At 38.3% G+C, this 19,995-nt stretch overlaps 1 protein-coding gene across 6 annotated transcripts in view; it reads left to right on the forward strand.

Moving 5' to 3' along the window:
• LOC106787903 overlaps nucleotides 1-19,995 on the forward strand; it is a 62,679-nt gene that overhangs the window by 4,327 nt on the left and 38,357 nt on the right. Inside the window, exons 2-4 of one of the 6 annotated variants that reach the window (XM_014750662.1) lie at nucleotides 1,906-2,301; nucleotides 5,830-6,648; nucleotides 16,366-16,550. In XM_014750662.1, the coding sequence (XP_014606148.1) occupies nucleotides 6,513-6,648; nucleotides 16,366-16,550 (321 nt within the window). In that variant the 5' untranslated portion in view covers nucleotides 1,906-2,301; nucleotides 5,830-6,512. Of the gene's footprint in view, nucleotides 1-283; nucleotides 689-1,905; nucleotides 2,302-5,736; nucleotides 6,653-15,895; nucleotides 16,035-16,365; nucleotides 16,551-19,995 lie in introns of those variants that run through there. The other 5 variants (XM_014750661.1, XM_014750663.1, XM_014750664.1 and 2 more) reach the window with 5 other exon arrangements.

Genomic DNA, 19,995 nt, shown 5'->3' on the forward strand with positions numbered 1-19,995 from the left:
TGTACGTGCGTGCATTTACGTAGGTGCATTTATGTGCGTGTACGTACATGTACGTACCGGCGAGTGTCTCGAGTGGATCACACTGACAATGTGAAAGAGAGAGAAAGCAATAGCGCTTGTCATACTAATAGCGTGCCTCTTCTCACAGGCATAGTGCGTTAGAGTCCGTTAGACTGTTTTGTAACGCGTGCGGTCCCTCTCCACGCTCTCGAACCCACGTCTTCTTTTTCGTGTCCTCTAATTCCTCTTTCTTCTCTCCTTCTCTTCTTCCTTCTCCTTCCACTTTACCGGGGCCCTCCCCCCTCTTATCCCTTCTTCTCTTCCTCCCTTCCTCCTCATCTCGTTCTTGTTCTTCGCGGTGTTCGCCGCAGACGACGAAACGACATCCTCCTAACTTCTCCTCCTCCTCCTCCTCCTCCTACTCTTCCACGTCTTGGTTGTTTTATCTTAGTTTATTGTTAGAGAGACCACGTAGATCCATCATGGACGAAGAGTCGACCAGCGGATCTTAGTATATACGACCGTTCGTTCGTTCTTCTCTCCTACCCACTGTTTTCGATGTACTTCTTCGGTATGTCGAAACTTCTGAGAGTGTCTTCTCTACCGAAAGGGATCAGTGATTTTCACGGAGTTTGTGTGTTCAGTGATAAGACCACGTGAGCGCCTTCTCAGTGAGTTACGAGCTAAGGTAATTAAGTAGGAGAAAAGTTATTCCACACTCTAGGGATAACGTAATTCGATAGTTGCGATCGAAGGAATTTCGAACTTCTCGTAAGATATTCGCGCGTGTCGTGTCTAAGAATAGAAAGAAAAAGAAAAAGAAAAGGAAAGAAAAGAAAAGAGATAGACAATCTTATCGACTTTTCCAAACGGTTTTACCGGTACGTGTGCGATGGATTATTGGTTTCTATTTCGTTTCGGCTTCCTTTTAATCAGCGTATTTCTTTGACAAATTTAACTTCGTAAAATTGGACTGTAAGAAAATTCGGAACGATGAACCTAGAGAGATGGATCAATCGATCTAATATGAAATTCGTTTACGTGTGACGATTAAATTGTTACACATTTGCATGTTGGACAAGGAGTTTCCACGAAAAGTGTCATAGTCGACAACATTCTCGTTTTGCCGAGGGTTATTGTTAGAGTTAGAGAGAATTCGTAGAGGCGAGACGTAGCTTTGCGAATTTATTAGCTTAGCTCACGTTGCGTTGCTCCGGGCAATCTACCCAGCGCGTGTTTTTTTTATTCAGGTGTTTTCTCTCTCTCTCTCTCTCTCTCTCTCTCTCTCTCTCTTCGATCGTTTATTTATTCATTCTCTCTCTTGTTAGAAACGTTTAAATAGATTCTTTTGACGTTTTTATCGAGCGTATAATTATCTTTCAACACTTTGAAGAACTTTTTTAAAAAGGGGTGGAATACTTTGCGCATCGATTTAAAAGAATAATCAAACAATCGAAGTTTCGTTAAATCAAATTTAAATTTGTATATATATAATAAATGGCGTAACACATAAAACACTATTGAAATAAAATCGAAATTTTGCTCGTATGCTATGGGGGAAATGTGGCCCAAAAAAGAAAACCTGCCGAATTTCTATGTCCCACACGAGCGAAATTGAAAATCAGGGCTTGGCCGAGGGTAAGAGCGACGTTGGGATTTTCTCTGTTATCGCCCGAAAGGGCCATTTCGTTTCTCGTCGGATGACGAGAAAGAGGGTAGCAGAGAGAGAGACAGAGAGAGAGAGAAAGAGAAAGAGAGAGAGTGACCTAGTGTCGACCGATATAGGCCAGTTGTATCGAATGTTCAAGAGAGAGAGAGAGAAAGAGAGAGAAGAAGGGAGGAAGGGTGGGAGAGGAAAAGGGTAGAAAGAGAAGCAGAGTCGGAGAATAAAAAACGAGAAATTAGGATTTCGAGGATGGGGGAGGAATTGGGAAACACGAAAAACCAATCGCAGGGTTACTCTAGAAAGGCTCTCAGGGAATAGTAGAGAGAAACAGAGAAGGATGGAAAGAGAAAGAGAAAGAGAGTGGAAACCGGAAGAACGAACAGCAGAACGATGGGGGTAGAGGAGAAAGAGAGAGAGAGAGAAAGAGAATGGCTGGAAGGGAGAGTGGCAACGAGGTGGAAAATAGGTGGCACGATGCAACAGTCGTTCTTTGAACAAATACGTTTGTGTCGAAGTGCATTCGTTGGGAAACGGTTATGCAAAAGATCAGACCAGGCCGAGTAGCATGGTTTGCTGTTGGAAAAGAGAACAACGAAATTCCTACGCTCGAATTACGTCTGCCCAATGTGTAAATGGTATTCCATCGATATCCACCAAGTCATTTTTTGTTCTTCCTTTTAGTTTAATTTTTACACCTAGTTTCTTTTTTCATTTCTCGTATATAATAATAATAATAATATATTTTTCCCCTCCTCTATATTTCGAATTCGCGAAAAAAGTAATTTGTTTTATTCGATTAAAATTTGGTTATCTTTAAACGAGAGTTAATTTATTATCTTATGAAAATTATATGCGAAATTAAGGATTGTAGAATAAAACGTTTTTGCTCTCATTTTCTCTCGTACATTACCAATTTCTTTTTCTATAAATATTTACTCAGAATACTTTCGGTAGATTACATTTACTCCTCAAATACTCTCCTCTGGTATTTGTTCAGAGATACTTTGTGTTTTACTAAATACCATGAAAAAATGGTAATAAGTACGAAAAGGAACGTAATATATACATCATGTTATCGTAACAGCGAGGAATGAAGATGGTTGAGGTTGCATTATGATGCTATGTCGCCTATCGTCTTTTACGGTTTTTTTTTTTTTTTTTTCTATTACCGTTTTTTTCTATATCGTTGAATATTGTGCGCACACCTAAAGAAAATCTACTATAATAATAAATCAATTTCACGTCGAGACTGTGTAAGTTATGACGTAATAAGTAGCAAGGTACATACCGACAAAGAGAAAGAAAGAGAAATGGAGAGAAGGAACGCGAGCCGTAGTCCATCGGGCGAGCACTTTCGCATTTTTGAAGTAAAAAGGAGGAACAATAAATTGCATAAACGACACGGCAAGCTTTATGGCTTTGTGCTGTTTTTGAAATTGCGAACGGTCATCGTGAAACTTTTCCCTTTCGCTCAACGATGTCACGTTCACAAAATTTGATTTAATTTCCCAACCCTTGTTCATCCATTTTGCACTTTGTGTTTGGTATCGACTTTAAAAAAAAAAAAAAGAACCACTGTAATTCTTTTTTCTTTTATTTTCTTTTTCATTTTTGTTTCGTTAGTCGGGGTAAGCTGTGCATATTTAAGGAATTTTTGTCGAGCTAATGGAATTTCATTGAAACAATATTTAAATCGACGAGGAATAATAATACTCGATTAATTTCTTTTTGTACGATACCAGGTGTATTTCGCGAAGGTAAAAGAACCCGAGGATAATACAGCAACCTCGTATACTCGTGAAATGAATTAGTATCGAGAAATATAATAAAAGACAAAGAGATTTCTCCTGAAAAATAATTGCTTTATCGGTTAAAATGTCCGAGAAAATTTGTAGAACAGACTGACGACACATTTCTTGAGATCTCAAAGATATCTTGGATATAGATATTTTCATGAGTGTTTTTAACATCCGTCGTTTCAGGACTAGTCGATTTTCTCGTTCTCGTACCGGTACATCCTTAAGTTTTTCGTCGCACCATTTTCATTTCTATTCTTCAGCCCTCTTTCATCTCCAAAACCTTAATTAACTTTGGTGATTATGTATATTCTAGGACAGAAAGGCCTTTGCTGGTCTCGTTGCGGATGCTTCTGTTTTTGCCAGTACCGGTTTTACCGCGTTGAGTAAAAAAAAAATATTCCAGAAAGTGTGGGATGTGACTAGAAAGAGCGAGAGGTAGAGAAAAAGAAAGAGAAAGAGAAAGAGAAAGACATAGTTAAGACTTGCATCGTGTGCACTCGTCGCGGCTCCGTTCTTACACTTTCGTTATAAATAGCATACGAGCGAGTAACTACAAGAAATTTGACAGTTCGTGACGGTCCCTGGCACAGAAATGCGATACTATGTTTGTCCAAAGATGCTCGTATAACAACGTTATCGTTGGAACAACGTTCAAATCAAAATATTATCATGAATCAAGTGGGTTTACATTAGTAAAGAATATGTGTGTGTGTGTGTGTGTGTTCTAATAGATTCATATTCCAAATTATTATACGATTTGTATTTTCTCTCATTCGATAGGAAATAACTTGGCGCAGTGAACGCAGTTTAAGACGCGTTCGCACGCACGCACACACGCACACACACACACACACCTGTGTGTTTAAATTTTAATTTGCTTTTTCGAGAAACATTTCCCCGTTACGTGACAAGGTAAACCACCGACGTTCACGAATACCAACAAATTCTCTTACAAATTTCTATATCTACTACTTTGAAACGACTTTCACGCTGTTAGAGAGAAAGAGAGAGAGAAAGAGAGAGTACGATGGTAGGCACGCGTGTTTCCACTCTCGGCTTTTCTACCCTTAACGGAACCCTTGAAAATGGCATACTCCAGTAGCACACGAGGCAGCATCATCTCTTCTCCCCCTTTTGCAACTCCCCGTGTTTCTCTCGCGTCGCGGCTTAACAAGGGGATTAATTAATAATACCTTTCGGGGATAATTTGCGAGTCTCGTCTTGCATCAGCATTGTCATTGTTATCCGGTTGACGTTTCTTTGTCTTTATTTTTTCTTTCTTTTCCTTTTTTTTTTTTTCCTTTCCATCGACTCGACTCGACCCGACACGACCCGACCCGACCCTTTACGCGACGCGTCAAAAAATCAAGCAAACGTTGCTTTTTATGAATACAAATTTGTAAAACTCACTTGGGGCGGGGCCGGGGGAAGGGGTGGGCCCCGAGAACGAAAACGAAAGGGAAGCATCGTTAAACGGAACCACTTTACAACGGAGAGTTACCCTTTTAAGGGCTTTAATTTGTGGCTCGAGACTTTTATTAGACATCCAACTCGAGATCTTCGAAAAAGAAAACGAGAAAGAGAAAAAGAAAAAGAAAAAGAGAGAGAGAGAGCCTTTTTCGTTAAGTTTTTTTTCGAACCTTGCTAATTGGAGCTAATCTTGGAGTTTTTTTTTTTTACTCGAACGCGATACTTCGACGAACTTTTTTTTCCTCGGTTGAAAAGACCTGTGGCGGTGTGGGGAGGGTTGGGGGAGGGAGGGGCGGGTAAAGAAAATTCGTAAAACTATTTTCGAAGATCGATATTTCGAGATTTTATATCGTGTTCGCGTTTTTCTTTCCAAAAAAAAGAAGAAGAAGGAATAAAAACAACTTTCAATTCGATCTTCTTCACGCGATCGATAATTCAACGCGTTACCCTTTACGGGAGTGTGTCAGGTATTTCTTTTATCCGCTAAATGTAGGTAAGCGAAGAGAAGGCGCGGCGGTGTCAGTGAAAAGACCATCCTTTACATCGGCAATCGCGCGCGAAATGGATTCTATCGTATCCGGACGAACATTCTACACGTTCAATTTAACGTTGTACCCTCGAAGAAATATATATATACCAAGAGAGCGAGAGAGAGAGAGAAAATAATAATTTTCCGTGGCTGTTCACTCGACACCATCGTTCTATCGACGTACGCGAATGGGAGAAGGATCCCATAATTTTTCGAAATTTCTTCGAACGTTGTGAGAAAATAATCTGATAATTAACAAATATCTAAATAAGATTTTACAGATTTAACAATTAACAGGAGTAATATTACGAAATAACGCATTTACGGTGTTGTAAAAAGATAATCGATGGGATATCATTTGTTAGAATGGAAAGAGAATCTAAAATAGATTGGAGTATAATCGTCGAGATAAAAACAATGGGGATATTTACGATGACGACGATATTATTGTTACGTTATTTAATTCGTGTACTGTAATGTGTTTTTCTGTGTGGAGGAAACCGAAAGAATTCTAAGGGAGAGAAGAGAGAGAAAGAGAGAGAAACGTAGCATTCCTATTGGATTAGAAGGACAGCAGTTTCGTTCGAATGCTCGACGAAACGAGCACGGTGATCCTCGTCGTCGTTTCGTATAAAACGTGAAGTTAAACAACGTCGCGAAGCTTTTTTGAGATAGGCGAAAAGTTGAAAATGTTAACAAGTTTAACGATGAATCGAAGAAACGAGGGAAAGGAAAAAAGGCGTAACTGCTACGTACGCGAGTGCAACGTTTTTGAAGCACGTGTTTCGAGGTCGTTACACAATTTCACGTTTCTCATGCGGGCTTAAAAAGAGGAAGAAGAAGAAGAAGAAGAAGAAGAAGAAGAAGAAGAAGAAGAAGAAGAAGAAGAAGAAGAAGAAGAAGAAGAAGAAGAAGAAGAAGAAGAGGTAGTTGAAGGTATTACCTTGTGGGTACATTATCGAAGTTCCTTTTAAACGGGTCGTGTGCGTAAACGTGTGTACGCGCGTGTCTACGTGGCTGGAACGAAAAGTATGCGGCACCGTGCAAGATGAAGGGGCCAAGAATCAGTGGCCTACCGAACGAGAAAAAACTGGACTACTGCCAAAAGGCACGTCATGAGTGTTGGCGAGTGTTGCTTACGTACTTGAGCTTCTGTGCGTTGCTGCCCGGAACCATTCTTTCAGGTTGGTAAGCCAATTTTCCTTTCTCTCTCACTTTTTTTTCTTTTTTTCGAATATTTTTGTTTTTGCTGTTTAATAAACGTAGGATACAGGCTCAGAATTACCTAAACAAAAACATCTACGAATAATTGTCGAAGGTATTCCTGTCACCTTGTGCACGCATTTATACTCTCGAGTTTTATTCGTAGGATTGTAGGAATACGTGTAATCCCCCACCCCTACCCTCCACCCCTCCCGTTTCAGGATACACACAAAATAGAGACAAATTAAACGTATGAACGAGAGCTTTAAATGCAACATGTACTACCGGGCAACGTAGTAAGCGCAAATTGCGAGTGTTATTAACAATTACCGTGTAATTGTCAAGATTTGTAAAGATAAATTAAATGTACGTTCGTAGAACTCGCTTGGACTTTTATCTTTCGTCGTTGGAACTTTTATATTACATTATGAGCCACAAGTCGCGTGTACAAGCCATTTTTTCTCTTACGAATCATCGTGCTATGTGCTGTGTCATGTCTTTCTCCTTGTACAGGCTGCTACATCAAAAGCTACAAAATCTATGTTATTTACTTTTTTTCTATTTTTAAGGTATTAACATGTAACCGATATATTTGCTTACGCATACACACACACACACACACACGCGCGCGCGCGTCTTTTTTCCTTCCGCTAACAACGTCAAAATGTCAAGGAAAAAACGAATATACCGATGAGAGCATGTGAAACCTTGAAAAAGTATCTTTGTTGAAGAATTGGAACCGATATCGCGATATAACGTTTTATTTCTGAATGATATTTATTTTTAATACGAACCACGTGTGTGTGTGTATATAAAGCTAAATATCTAGTGACCACGACACCTACACCGACTTTCTTTGTTGCCCTGTATTTTTTCGAGGAACGTTCGCTCTTTATGGTACGCACGTGGTGCCGTAAAATTCACATATGCGTTCTTAAATATTCCGGTGTAGTTTCGGTATTCTCCAACGTATTAGAGAATGTACGAAAAGTTCCAGCTAAATCTGTGTAGACCGGGAAAAAAAATTCTCTGACGTCGCAATATGCTTACTTTTTATTTCGCCTCTCTTCTTCTTCTTCTTACTTTCTACGATGGGGCCGATTTATTTAGTTACGAATATAGAATAATGATTTAAAAAATGATATTTGATCACTTGTGTTTATTTTAATAAACGTTTTAATAATAAGAACAATATGGGACTGGAATATCATTCGATTATTATTTCCAATTAAATACCATTTTACGTACTTTCGAAAATATACGATTGTGTTTTAATTGGTTTCTTGAACCGAAAGCAGCAGTTGTACCACCACCGGTCTGCGAACTAAACATCTGGTTTTAGCGGTGTAAATGTTTACCATTCGGTTGCATTTGCGCGTGGCCAACGTGTTGTTGTATGAGGTCAGCGTTTGTTAAAGATTAGGGTAATACAATGCTGAGGGTAACGTTTGAAATATTTTGTCCTTTTTTTTTTTTTCTTCGTATCTTCGTCGGGTACATTATCATCGGAATTCATTAAACAATAAGGACAGGGCAGACTAGTTATCAGAATGATCGCGATTCGCGGATTAAGTGGGAAACGTAAACGACTATAATTCTACTTGGCACGAACTCGCGGGCGGGCATTCCTTTCAAACGAATAATCGTATCTAAGTGCTTGAAGGAGACCCCCCGATGCAAAGCACGTTCTGCATTCAGAGCCGGCTCAGGAGATAAAGTACGAAGAACAGACGTGCTGTGTATATGGTGGTGTATTTGAAACTTCGGAACCTGCTTGTAGTAGACTTATTCGCCCGGACAAAAGCACCCTGCTAAACGGAGCGTGTTTGGACCAAGTCTTAAGATATATTAGCGTGCGCACATCGAACGAGAATGTATGCGTTCTAAACCTAATTTCTTCCGGTTCCATTTTATTTTATATTCTCTTATGTCTAACTTCTATTATATTACGATCAATTATGTTTTTCGAAAAAAGGATAAAGTGTTTATTTATTTTTAATCGATTATATACCATCGTAAACGCAAAAGTTTCTTTAAACGTTTTTCTTAAACGGTATAAATGTGTGAATTAGATGTAAAAATAATCATCAAAGCCATTTTAGGATACGGTAACATCGTCGTTGTCGTCGTCGTTGTCGTAATTCCTTGCCAAGAGACAATGCTCGAATCGTAAACGGTCCGACCGAAAACAAAACGGGAACGTAGCTCGTCTTCCGGAAACGCATCACGCGGTCCCTGGCAAGAAGAGGAGGGACGGGGAGGGAAAGGAAGACTGCCCTAGGTGCCGGCAGTTATTTACTCTTAGGACAATTTAGCGTAATTAATTAACCGGAGTTGCTAGGGTAAACTAATTTATACTCATAGAATGATTCACTACCTTTCTCTCGAGTGTTCGCGAACCAGCCCTTCCTCTTCTGTCTTGCTTTACGTTACCTTTGATAAATTGGATCCTATTGGATTTGAATTGATAATAGAGATCTTGATTTTCTATTTAAACGCGATATTGAAAAAAAAAGAAAAAAAGAAAAGGAGAATTCATTCCGAACGGCGAGGAATACTGTTCGTTGGAATACCGTTTTAGCGATCATTTTCAACGTTGCGTTAACTCGAAGCAGATGTTACTTTTTGCTTTGAAATCTGGTCTCTAGCAATTTTCGAACTATTAACTAATGGTAAATTCCATGAACGCTTATCTAGATGTTGCTTGCTTGCTTGCTTTCCTACTTACTCGGCAAGAAACGTTTCACGGTGAATCAGAACTTCGTCGCGTGTACAAATTTACTTACGCGTATGCACGCACGCACACACACACACATACATATTGGATATCTAATGCTTGTGTACATAGTTCGGACGAAGTAAACGGGATAGTTACAATGCATTCACTGAACTTTCAACTTTGTCGACGATTCGATAGTATTTCACGTATTCTCTTACCTCTAAGACGATTTTGATTATGCGAATTTTGTGTTGACATTTAAACCATTGGATACATTAACCCACCCCCATACCTTCTCCCCGTTCCTTCGTTAATTTGAAAGTAATTATCGAAATTTCAAATGTTTCGTTCTGGTGAATTTATTTCATGTTCTTATAATATTTGGTGACAAACACGTACGTGTTTCGAACGTTTCGTCGAGAACATCTAGGAACATTTTCTCACGTTAAGAGCTCCCTTGATAAATGGTTACTTTTTTTTATTCTCGACACGCGATGACACTGCCCTCGTGTATTTGTTTTTCCAGATATGTATCTCTCTCTCTCTCTCTCTTTCTCTCTTTTTCTCTCTCTCTCTCTCGATGCAATAAAACGGTGCTTATTTTTCCTTTTTTTTCTTTTTAATAAGACACTTTAAACGACGTGAGAGATAGTATACGTTTTTTCCACGTCTACACGTTCAATAATAAATTCTACGAATTTTTTCTCTTACTATCCATAGATCTAATATTATATTAAAAATCGTTTTTAATCAATTATTATTATATAAAAAAGATGATTTTGACAACTAGAATGGGTTACTGTTTTTTTTCAAGTAAAAATAGATAAAAATGATAGAGGAGATTTTGAAAGAAATTGCACTTTGTTTTCTAATGCGATCTCATTTATTTGTTTTATTTAAATCAATCGATTTTTTTGGTATCTCTGCGTATAAAAATATTAACCCAATGTCATATAGAAATGATGTTAATATTTTATAAGATATTTGACAATTTCTATCGTTACTTTACATTTAATATTAATTAAATAAGTTTAGGGGTAGATTCATTGAGTCAATCGATTTACTTACGACGAGTTAGAAGTAGTAAATTTTATTAATGATAATCGTTCCCCCATTTCTGAGAAGTAATATCAAAGTTTTGCTTGAATTAACGTTACTTCGGATTTAGTAAAGTTCGACGAAAGAGGAGAAAACAAAAAAAATATTCCCCAACGTGTGTTCGTTTATTGCACTCCCCTTGTGTTTGTATTCGCAAACGTACGTTGTAACATATTTTTCGTCAATGGTAAAACGGTGTTAGATGGAGAGTAGTTTGGGGAGGAGGAGGAGGAGGAGGAGGGGAAGGAAACGTTCAGCTCAAGTGACGTCACAATGGATATTCAAAATTCAACGGGAATTTTCACGCTGCATTTTGGAGATTGAAAGCTTTGATACTGTTTTTAAAAAGTAGTGACGCTTTACGATCGGTCAACTTTTCGATTTTTGTTAAACGAATTCCTATTGAAGTTTTAACAATGGCCCATGTGTGTTCCTAGCTATGTTCAAAATCATTTTGACTTTTTATTTCGACAAACTGCATCATGCCTAGTACGAACAACCTTACTGAACTTATATTTTTGTATTTTTTTATTCTTTTTTTTCCTCCCCACGATTGTGAAAAACGACGTAGTTTAAGTTTTGAAAAGCGTAATTGAGAAACCAATGTTGGGATTTCTCATTTATTTGTCATTTTCAGATTCGTTCATCTACGATGAAATGGTAGGCATTGGTAGCATTCGATCGCGTAATAATTAAATTTATAGTAGTCCGGTATAATTGTTAATACGAATTCTACCAGTAAGAGTCCGAGCTATTTTTCTGCTCAATATAAAAAGTTCAGAATCGGAAAAATCAATCTCACTCGTGGCAAGGTATAAGTGCATCAGAACAAAATATCGGTCGAAACGCGGACATAGATGAGATTGAACTTTCGACTGGATCCCCAATGCGTTTCCTGCTAGAATCGTTCTACTACTCTTTCTCTCTCTTTCTCAGTGCAAATTACGAACTTGGATGTTCCTATACTCTCGGCGTTTTCAATAAAGCGTGGGAACGTTAAAGAGAAAATTGCTCGGTCTAGTGGAGAAGAATGATTCCGTCTGGTTCATGGTTGGGATACCTTCTTTCTTTCTTCATTGTTTTTTTTCCATTTTTTTTCCCTTATTCTTTTTCTTCCATTTTTCTCCGCGTTCATTGGATATTTTTATGCAAGTATAATATACATAAAAGAGTACTCAATTTCAGCAAATCTTGTCCATATAAGTGTGAATAAAGTTTACTCTGTCAGATTCCATCTATAAACGTTTGATCTTTGCTACTTGTTTGCCAGTCATGCAACATCGAAAGGAGTATATACATATACATATAGATATATACTTTACATCTTGTCGCAGTGAACCTTATAAAATGGGGGAAATAGCTGATATTGAGTCGAATTCTTAGAGCGTATCAAGGAGGAACGATATTTCAATTTTTTTTTTGTCGGTTCCTTTTTCTTGCACCATTTTCGCATTTAGTTTCCTCTCTTTATAGCACTTCTTTTCCTTTCTTATTCCTTTTTCCTTTTTTCCAAGGGTGGAACAAACGCTCTCATAACTTCTCGGTAACCATGTGTGGATCGTTCTTCTCTTATTCTTTGTTGGTAGTCGTGGACTACTCCTTTTACACGTATATACGAATACGTAGTCTGAGATAGCGGTTCGTTCGTATACAAACACACGTACCTATACGATAAGGAGAGTGTATGCACATACGGGGGAGTCAATGCTGCACCGTAGATTTTTACGGGACCGTAAGAACCGAGGGGGAGAGAGAAAAATAGAAAGAGAGAGAGAGAGAGAGAGAGAAAGAGAGAGAAAGAGAGAGAGAGAGAGAGAGAGAGAGAGAGAGAGAGAGAGATGGTAGAAGAAAAAGAAAAAGAAAAAGGAGAAGGAATTCCTTCGGGTCGAGAAGAGAAACTTCTTCCCTCTACATCTCATCTTTCTCTTCTCCGTTTCCGTTTTGCAACTCCCGTTTCCGCTTTTGTTTCTCGCGTTTCTTCCTTTATTCGCCATTTCTCAAAAGTTGGAGAGACCGGCTTTAGTCCAGTTTTATTAGCGCCGGTCCCCTATTTTGCCCTACCTCTCTCTCTCTCTCTCTCTTCCTTTCTTTCTCTTTTTTTCTCTCTCTCTTTTTCTATCCTTTTTTTAAACACGATCGAGCCTTTAAGAGCGTTCCGTGTCGCCTTTTAACCTAGCACATAGTCTCTCCCTCGTCCCTTTTCCTTTTTTTCTTTTTTTCTTTTTTCTTCTTTTCCTTCATACCAACAAACACTCTAAGCGAGACACCTGCTTTTTGCGGCAGATTCATGGAGGAAATATACTTTCTTTTTCGTCTTTATTTCTTTTTTTTTTTTTCTTTCTTCTGCTCTTCGTTTTATTGTACTATTTTTCGTTCTCTTTTCATTTGTTTATCTCTCCTCCTTTATTTGTTAGAAAATATAAGGTGTACCTTTAAGGTGGATTGAAAATATATTTCTACAAAGTTGGATTGTTTTTATAGGAAGATTGTTTATCTACGAGATAGAGAGAGAGGTGGTTTCTTATCAAATAATTGTTGTTAAAATTGAATGAAATATCTGTTTATCGAGTGCTCGTTATAGAAATTCATAAAATTCAATAAATATAAAAAATAAAGAGAAAGAGAGAGAGAGAGAGAGAGAGAGAGAGAGAGAGAGAGAGAGAGAATGCACATACTTGTAGACAAGAAAATCGTGCACGTGTCTAACACACGCACCACTACGAGTCGAGGTATGTTCCCATTTGCAGGGCGTGAAGATCATTTCGTCTTCTTCTCGGAAATTCCATCTGGCTTCCTTCGTCCTCTGAAATTCTAAGAAGGTCGCATGAGAGTTTCCGGTAGTAGTTAATCGTGTACCCGAGTATGCCATTCAATTTTTGCGAATGTTTCGTATTATACGTCAACTCGACGATTATTATTTGCTTATACATATAAATGCAAATATTTAATAACAATAATTTATATGCGTTTTGAATTCATAGATATTCGTAGTTAACGAGAGGGAGAAAGTATAATCGTAATATTATTATTATATCGTTGGAACGAACAAAAATATTGTTAGTAAATGTTGATAGTATTTAATACTAAACGTATCGAGTTTCGCGTATAATTATTATATAACGAAATCAAATGACACATGTATAGCAAAAAATTTATGTAATGAAAATTTATCGACTGATCGAAAAATTGACAATCGGTCGATTCGAACGATAATGTAATGGTACCGTTTAATGTTAAATAAAAAATAAAATAGGCATTAAATAAATATAATAAAGATCGAATAAGCTAGTCGTATAGCGTTGTAGCGGCTTGGCGACTGTTAGGTAACGTTTGACCACAGTTTACGAGCGGTACGTTGAAAATGTATGATACTCTCGGTGGTCCAGCGGAGCCGTAAACTTTCGTTCGTATTGTTTCGTGCGTCAGGAAATGGGGAGAAATTACGCGGCGGTGGTTTAAGGCTGTCGAATCTCGGCGGGACTCCATGGCAAAATATTGGGGACATGTACGTACGTACGTGCGTGCGTGCCATGATGGTGATGGTGCCACTTCGAAAGGGCGGTTTCGTGGTTTTCACGAATGCGCGTTCATTATGAATAATTCATAAAAGATGTTTTATTTTTTTTTTTTATTTGATTTTAACTTTCGAACAAGATACAACACACCTACTCGAAACTCACCTAATACATTCTTCTTTCATTTTCTTCGAACGTGTCGAGTGTTGGATATTTGTGTGTGTGTGTGTGTGTGTGTGTGTGTGTGCGCGCATACATACACACATTTACAAAGGGAAAACGAAACTCGGACACGCGTCGTTACTTGTTACCCGAACCGAAATTTATTCTTGCTCTTCTCTCGTTTCATACGTTGGAACCGTGGATTTAGATGCCATTCGTCATCCAGCACCACCATGGACGGCACTTTCTCGCGTGGCGCGTGCTCTAAAAGGGCGCCACGGAAAGAGATAGCAAGAAAGAGAGAGAGAGAGAGAGAGAGAGAGAGAGAGAGAGAGAGAGATAGAGGATGAGAAGGCGCCCAGAGAAATATGTCGGCGGAAAGAGAAATGTAAAGATAATACTTTATCCTTTTTTTCTCTCCTTTTTTTTTATTATTATTATTTTTTCGTAACGGAAGATAAAAACTATACGCGCATTATCCATTTTCTTCATCCTTTTTTTTTTTACATCTTCCTTTCTTTACACTTCCTTTCAAAAGAATATCCTGGAATTCGAGATATTTCGTTTGCTTTTGGTATTTTTTTTTTACACACTTGGAATAAGAAGACATTTTTTTTAACAAACTGTATATATATATATATATGTATGTATGTCGGCAAGACATATATATCGTAATAAAGTTAAGATTTAAAGTATGTAAAACCTTGTGAAACGTATATACAAACGCGTGTATACTATGCCCTCCCCCCCTCGCTGTATAGGGGTAGGTACATGTTTGTACGTAAAGGAGAAAGGCGATTTGTTAGATGAATTATATTACATACGCGCTCGAAATATATTTCATTTCTATTCACGATAGCGTTGGCTTTCTGTCGATTAATTTAACGTTATCGGGAGCGTTGCAAGAACTTTCATGAAATTCAGGTTCGTGGTAACGCCAGGCTCAAGGCTGAATTTTAGTCATTTGTATAACGCGATTAGTGGATGCTGCGTATACGGGCGTTATCTGTGCGCCAGGAGACTCTGCGAAGAGTCGGCAGGATTTCTCTCTGTCTCTCTCTCTCTCTCACTCTCACACTCTGTCTCTATTTCTCTCTTTGTGTCTCTGTCTCTCCTCGTTTCTCTTCGTATGCGTGTTTGCGAGAACGCTCGCGCGAAATTCACGTCGTGGGGGAAGAGGAATAGTCGGATGGGCGTGCGACTACGCGTTGGATGAAGGATGTTGTTTATGCGAAATGGTCGATCCAGTAAATTACGATGTCAGTATATCGTTCTGCGCAGGTTCGTTTGACAATTCAGCGAACGTGCATTCTCACTTGACGTATGAGGATTTACCTGCTTGTATTTGTCGGATATTACCAAATGTTACACGCGTTCGCGAGATTCCCGGGCTTTCACTATCTATCTCTCTCTCTCTCTCCCTTTCTCTCTCTCTCTCTCTCTCTCTTTTACTTTCTCTTTTTTCTATATCTATTTTCTCCTAGTTAATTTTAGTAATTAATCGATCGCATCGTGGAAAGTGTTAATATGCGTGGAAAAAGTATCGTTCGGTCCATAAAAAAAAAGAAAAAAATCCTCATTCTCTTTTCCCTTTTCGTTTTCGATTTTACGGTTCATCGATGCAAAACTCGTTTTCTATAGATTTTCTATCCTCTGAAAATATAAATAGAAAACAAAAAGAAGAAGTAAGGAAAAAAAAAGAAATAGACGATGGTTATAGGCTGGAACCTATCACTTTCTCAAGTATATTAGTCGAAGTCACAGTCTCTCAGGTTTTATTAGCAACTTTCCTTTCAAATCAATCCCTGTCAAACACCAATGGTATCGTCGCTCACGCTGATGATGATCGATGATGATGGAGAATCGCTCGAAGGTATACTAACGAGAGAGAGAGAGAAAGCGATTCGAATAGACCCCGACAGCCATTTGAATGAGACCGGAGTTCGATGACTGCGTTCCAGAAACTCTTAGAGATAATATAACGCGTGTACGATAGGGGCAGGGGGTCAGAGGGGCAGAGGGGGGATTGGGGGATGGTCGAGGAAGCTTTCGAGTTCACCGGAAATTCTCTTTACGTTTCCGTTTCGAACTAACGATCGGTGAGAGGGAGAGGGGAAGGGACGACGACACCTTTTACCTAAACATAGTTTCTACGATATTAAGATGATGATTAGTATTGTGGAACCAAAATCATTTTGTTTCAGAGCCTGCTCATGTACGCGAAATGTCCAAAGGAAATTCCCGTAGGAATGTCAACGATCCCGTCGCCACTAACGATTACGTCGACACGGATTTGCCTATTTTCGAGCCGACTGCTCCTAATGTTACGGCCTTCGTTGGACAAACGGTTTATCTGCCATGCCGAGTTAGAAAATTGGCTGACAAAGTGGTAAGTTTGTTTTGTTATTCCATCATTGAAACGATATATATATATATACATTTATAAAACGAAAATGAAATAGAAGAAGAGAAATATTATAATTTTTACCCTTTTAAAGAGAGTCGTCATCACATGAAAAAACTATAATCATAGTATAATATTCCCGAGCGTTATTAAAAGAAACATCGTCGCATCTGTGCATATTAAAAATTAGTCGAGCTACTTGTATGTATTGGGGTGGGAGGGGGTGGGGGGGGTAGAGGAGGATTTCTCCTAACTTGTCAAATAATTTCGTAGCTCTTTGCATGATTTATTTGAAGCATTTATGCATACGAAAAAAGAGTTGGTTGGTTGGACTTTGGTACGCGAATACTAAAGCACATACTAACGCGCATACTAACGTGAATAGAACACCATCGTTCCTGAAGTTTTTAATTTGTGCTCTCTGCTCTAACCGGCTGGTCTCTCGATGGGGCTGCTCCAGCTTAATGTTAGACTTTTCTTCCCACAATCGTTCGTAAAAACTGGCCCCCCATCAGCCCCACCGCCCCCCTCATCGTCTACTATTCCCTTCACAACGTTTTCTCGATTATTCGGCAGCCACGCGGATTAAGTTACCGTCACTGGACTGAATTAAAACGCTAATAACGAGCGGCGATATTTATTGGACGGCTTTCACAGAGGTTAAAAACGAATCCTCTGGTTTTTTTTTCCTCTGTCCAATCTCGTTCGTTTCATCTTTTCTTTTATTTCTCTCTCTCTCTCTCTTTCTTTCTTTCTATCTCCCTGCTCTCTTTTTTTTTCTTTTCTTTTCTATTTTCTGTTACTATCTCTCTTTCTCTGTCTCTGTCTCTCTCTCTGTCTCTCTCTCTGTCTCTCTCTCCTTCTCTCTCTTATTTTATTCGGTTCGACCGAACTTTTACGAACCAACCGGAGATTCCAGTAGCAGCACCATTGTTTCCCCAAACAGGGGTTCCTTACCACTTTTATGAGGGAGATTTTGGGTTTAGCTCGGCAGATAACTTTGGTGCGCTCGTCGCTTAAACTGACTCGCCTTCCATTTCCTACCGTGTTTCCCACACTATTAACCCTTATTCACTTGCCACACGCTATTTGAATCAAGCGATTTTAACTTCGTACAAAGGAGAATGCAATTTTTCTATAACTCCGAAAAACCCGTATTATTTATTATTATTTTTCTTCCCCGCCCCAGCCCCGTTGTCTAAACCCTTTTTCATCTAAATTGGAATATCTTTGGATTAGAATATCTGTCTAGAAATCTAGAAATAATTTGAATAGTGCCCGAGCTTAGTTTGACAAACGAGCATTAACTAGTTTTGACGTTGAAAGTTCAAAGTTATGAAATTAGGAGAGAAGCACGATTAATAATATTTCGAGACTTATTAAAGTTTGTTTTGTAAAGTACATAGACAATACGTGTTTAGAAAAGGGAGGGGGGGTCGGCATACACGTTTGATCGTTTTCTTATTCTACAATTTCTTTATAGAAATTTGGCCAATGAAATACCAAGAGAGAGAGAGAGAGAGAGAGTAAGAGAGAATATGAGAGAATGAACGTTAGTTTCCCTTCAAAGTGAGATTAGTCTACTTATAGGAGTAGGCTTATTGAAGTTGATTAAACGAAGTGACGAGGGAGGAAGGACGAGAAAAGTTAGTGGAGGAGAAGGAAGGGTAGCCGATGGAACGGGGGTGGTGGCAGTAGTAGTAGTAGTGGCAGTAGTAGTAGTAGTAGTGGTGGGAAATGAAATAGAGGGAGAGACAGAATTCACCTCATAATCTTCGTAACAAGCAACCTTCACCGTCCTCTTCCAACGACGTTCCCTCTCGGTGAAGGGTCCTCTTCAATAAATCACGCGCCCGAGGCTTCGTGTAAACAGGACCGACTTAATAAATCTAATTACCTAACGGCGAAGAGACCCTCAAGAAAAATAATTTATCGTTGAAAACGTTCGATCGGTCGAATGATGTCCATTTTTCGTGTTAATAACGATCGGCTTATCTACGAATTCTTCGACAATTTTTCTTTTATTTTTTTTTTTTAAATAATTACGGGCAAAATTGCAATATATATATATTTAATATTGTTTATTTAAATTAATTATATTATTTTATTCTGACACGCGAGGGAAAAATATTTCTTATATATATTTGGAAGTTTAAATATTTCATTAAGAAAAGTGTGGGGTACGGATATTACGCTCGCGCGTGTATACGTGTGTGTGTATGTGCAACAAAAGGAATAACATGTTTTCGTGGTAAATCGGGCTCGCAGACCACTCAGGTGCTTTTCTCTGTAATATTCTCTTCTTTCTCTTTTTCTTTTTCTTTTGTTTGCCTCTCGATTTGCTTCTCTTCTTCGTCGAAGCTAAAACTCGCCGTCTCTCGTTCTTACCATCCTCCTCCTCCTCCTCCTCCTCCTCTTGATCTTTACCATCTTTTCCTCTAGGAACTTCGTGCTCCTCGAAACTTCTTGATTAGAGATTTGATAGTGTTTTTTATGGTATTTCCCTTGGCGCAGAATTGAAGAGGGTAATCGCGATGAACTATCTTTAAATTCAAAATACCAAGGAAGGCCCCATTGGCGATCCTTTGAATGCCTTTTCCTTCTTTTCTTACCGAGATTAAAATTCTTTAGCGCACCCATCTACTTGTATTTTCATTTATGTAACATATTAAATATTTATTAGAGTATAACTCGTCGAAATAATTCTATAATATATCCAAATATGAGACAATGAAAGGATAGAAAGGATTTTACTTTTCGATTTTTTTTTTTTTTTTTATATAATCTCAAGCGGATAAGAAATATTTGAAAATAATTTCACATTATATCGAAGAAGATTTGTATTTATTTTTGACCGTTTAATTTTTGAATTAATTTTTACCATGAAACGAAGGAGAAGTCAGCTCCATCGAGTCGTTAGATTCTTTTACTCTTTAACTGCAAAACTTAAAGTTTCCTTTTCTACATTGAAAGAAACTACTACGAGAAGGTAAACTGGGTTCGACTATCGATAGTTGTCTTCTTTCTTCTTTGATTTCTCGTCGTCCTTTCGTCGGGGATTTTACGAGACTATCTTTCTCGCGTTTCTTCGAACTTCTCGATTGCTTTTATTAGAATGCGACTCGAAGAATTAACAGAGCCAACGAACGAATGAACGAAGGAAAGAACGAACTCGACTTGTTTGCGAAACGAAATGATGCTTATATCTCCGAGAACGTTCCTTTCGATCTTTCCCTCATTACCGTCACGAATTGCTAGGATTTTCGATCTTGACGTTTAGCATCAAACGTCTCCTTTAATTTGCGAACGTAAGATAATTTTCTTCTTTTTAAACTTGTAACGTTCGAAAGAGTTTGATATTATTATTATTATTATTATTATTATTATTATTATTATTATTATTATTATTATTATTATTATTATTATTATA

The sequence above is a fragment of the Polistes canadensis genome, unplaced genomic scaffold (assembly GCF_001313835.1).
Source record: "Polistes canadensis isolate GaletaPanama2010 unplaced genomic scaffold, ASM131383v1 scaffold_119, whole genome shotgun sequence".
In the NCBI taxonomy this organism is placed as follows: Eukaryota; Metazoa; Arthropoda; class Insecta; order Hymenoptera; family Vespidae; genus Polistes; species Polistes canadensis.